At 33.4% G+C, this 2,563-nt stretch overlaps 1 protein-coding gene across 4 annotated transcripts in view; it reads right to left on the bottom strand.

Moving 5' to 3' along the window:
- Nucleotides 1-2,563, bottom strand: part of KCNMB2 (potassium channel subfamily M regulatory beta subunit 2) — a 454,246-nt gene continuing 451,683 nt past the window's right edge. For 3 of the 4 annotated variants that reach the window (XM_011980369.1, XM_011980366.1, XM_011980368.1), the window contains one exon: nucleotides 1-1,774. In XM_011980369.1, the coding sequence (XP_011835759.1) occupies nucleotides 1,490-1,774 (285 nt within the window). In that variant the 3' untranslated portion in view covers nucleotides 1-1,489. The remainder of the gene's footprint in view (nucleotides 1,775-2,563) is intronic. The other variant, XM_011980367.1, reaches the window with a different exon arrangement.

Raw genomic sequence — 2,563 nt, 5'->3', positions numbered from 1 at the left:
TTTTTAAAAGAAATTTTAATTACACATTTGAAGTCCTGATTACATCCTAAGGATTTATTTGCTTATGAAAAGTCAAACTATGAATTACAATATTGCAGAATAATTTTCCACTTCATCAGATTAGTTTTACCATTCATTCCACAAATGATTTGTAAAATTTTGCAATACCTAAAATACTTTGATACTACATTACAAAAAGGTACTTAAATATAGATGAGAAAGATAGATGTTTGTCTTCTTCTTTTGATACTGATATTAAATGAAAGATGGAATGCTTTTTATTTAAAATCAATCCCTCATATTTTCCCCCAAACACAATAAGTAAATAGTAATGTGAACAAAGGCTTTCTTTAAGTCTGTTATTCAGTTCAAATATGTGTTAGAAAAAAGATCTATTCTGTGTATAAAATATAACAACAAAAAAGGGAGTTGTAAATAGAAAAATAAAACATGTAGAAGAGACTAGTATTCTGTGCACATAGCTTTAAAATTCCAATAGGGAACACTTGTCAGAAGGAGATACTACACATTCATTAACTTAAACACAAATTCCCAAAGAGCAATATTCCAACACATTAATTTGCTACAACAGATTTACCCATTGAAACCAGTCCACCAATTTTTACCAGCAAGTAGCATCTTAATTTTACCATCGAACAGGTAAATTGAAATGAAATAAAGATTTCCACACAAGTATCAGTAACACAGGCTTTTCTGGATTGTAATGGAGCACCTACCAACATTCAGTCAACTCACAGGTAATGATACTCCTTGTAGGTATCATCTCTTCACACAGTAGAAGGGTCTTAAATGGAAAAGGGGTCTGTTCATTTTCTACATAAATCACAGGAAGATATTATAGAATTGGCTAATGAAAACAGCTTGTATTTTGGAAATTAGTTTTAAAAATCTGAAGTTATGAATAAAAAGTGACAAAAAAAAGTAGCTGGCTGGGTTTCCCCTCTTCTTTACAGTGATATGGTAAAAAATACAAGGAAAGTACCTAACTTCCTTTAATTAGGAAGTCTGGTCCTTTCTCTTGCTATAGGGCTCAGTTTAGAATAAGAAAAGAAAAATATTTTTGGCTGTAGCTTTAGTAAACAATGAGTGATGAAAAATATTGTCTTCAAGAGATCTGACAACTCAGAACACAGACTTTTTCACATTGATGTCACCTACATTCCTCCACAAAGCTTGGCAAATGAATAACTGAGCCCTATTTTGGCAGAATGAGAGAAGAAAGTACTAGTTCCAGTACAGAAATGAGATTATGAAAACCACCAACCAACACAAAACAGTTATTTATTCTCTTGAATAATAAAGACATTATGTTTGCATATAGAACAGCTTTTGCATTATTGCTCTACATATAAGAATATATTAGGGAACTCATAACAGACTGCACATTACAAACTTAAGGTTCTTTGGTGAAGAATGGAAGAAAACAGTATTTGAGCTTTAACAGAAATTATTTTATCCACTTTTGCATTTATCTATTGATCCGTTGGATCCTCTCACAGAGTAGGGAGAGGTACTGTGTGAGTTTCACCATGGCAACAATTGCCACACCTCCAGCCATCATACAGGTTGGCCAGAAGAGTGAATGGAACAGCACGTTGGAACTGTAGAGTTTGGTTAGGATAACGCTCTTCTGGTTTCCTTCTGGGTCAGAATAGCAGGAAAAGTGTTGATACTTCCTGAAGTTTTCCATGACAACATTCACCAGGGACATGGATTCTTCAAAATTTTTTCCACACTTAGGTATATAGGAGCACTGTGGAGAATAAGATAAACTGTTACTAGAAGATATTCTGTGTGTTTCAGACTCTAGGCAGGGTTGGAGTATTGTGTTCAAATTAGTGATCTGTGAAACAACCATGGTGATTATTCTTTTCATATTCAAACTGGTGCCTTGGGAAACCCTAATAAATAACACATTGATTAAAACAATGTTTTAAGGTATCTGACCAAGATGTCCCTTGATTGCTCACCCATATACTATTTATTGATTGAAATAAAATGATAGATATGTTAATTAGCTTGATTTAATCATTCCATGTTGCGTACATAAAATAAATTAAATGATTCCCAGGATTCTTTTTGCCATAGCTAGGTATGATCGGTTTTAATTATTTTCTATTGAACATACTTCTCTTTGGAATCAGAATGTCAACTCTGCCATCATTTTGTCTGTCCACATCTGTCCACATAACATAAAAGTTCTCTCGGAGAAAGTAGTTTACTCTTACCGTTTTTTCTTGGTTTCATTTTATTTGGTTACCTTGCAACTGTCATAAAAAAACCAGCCACACTTCTGTTGAATTACTGAAAAAGAAATCTGTAATGTCTAGGAATATTGAATAGTTAAAAAGCTGAGATGAGTGGGTCAGACCCATTTAGCATGCCAAAGTAGCTTTTCCTATAAGCCAAGGAAAAATAAAACAGCTTTTCCTATAAGCCAAGGAAGAATAAAACAGTTCTTTAATCACCACTCACCTGAGAACTTACGCTACCTTTCTTTTGATCTTTTCACCTCTCTTTTCTTTGGCTACCTCTTTTACAT

Source organism: Mandrillus leucophaeus, unplaced genomic scaffold (assembly GCF_000951045.1).
Source record: "Mandrillus leucophaeus isolate KB7577 unplaced genomic scaffold, Mleu.le_1.0 Scaffold211, whole genome shotgun sequence".
In the NCBI taxonomy this organism is placed as follows: domain Eukaryota; kingdom Metazoa; phylum Chordata; class Mammalia; order Primates; family Cercopithecidae; genus Mandrillus; species Mandrillus leucophaeus.
This window is presented reverse-complemented; position numbering and strand designations above follow the sequence as displayed.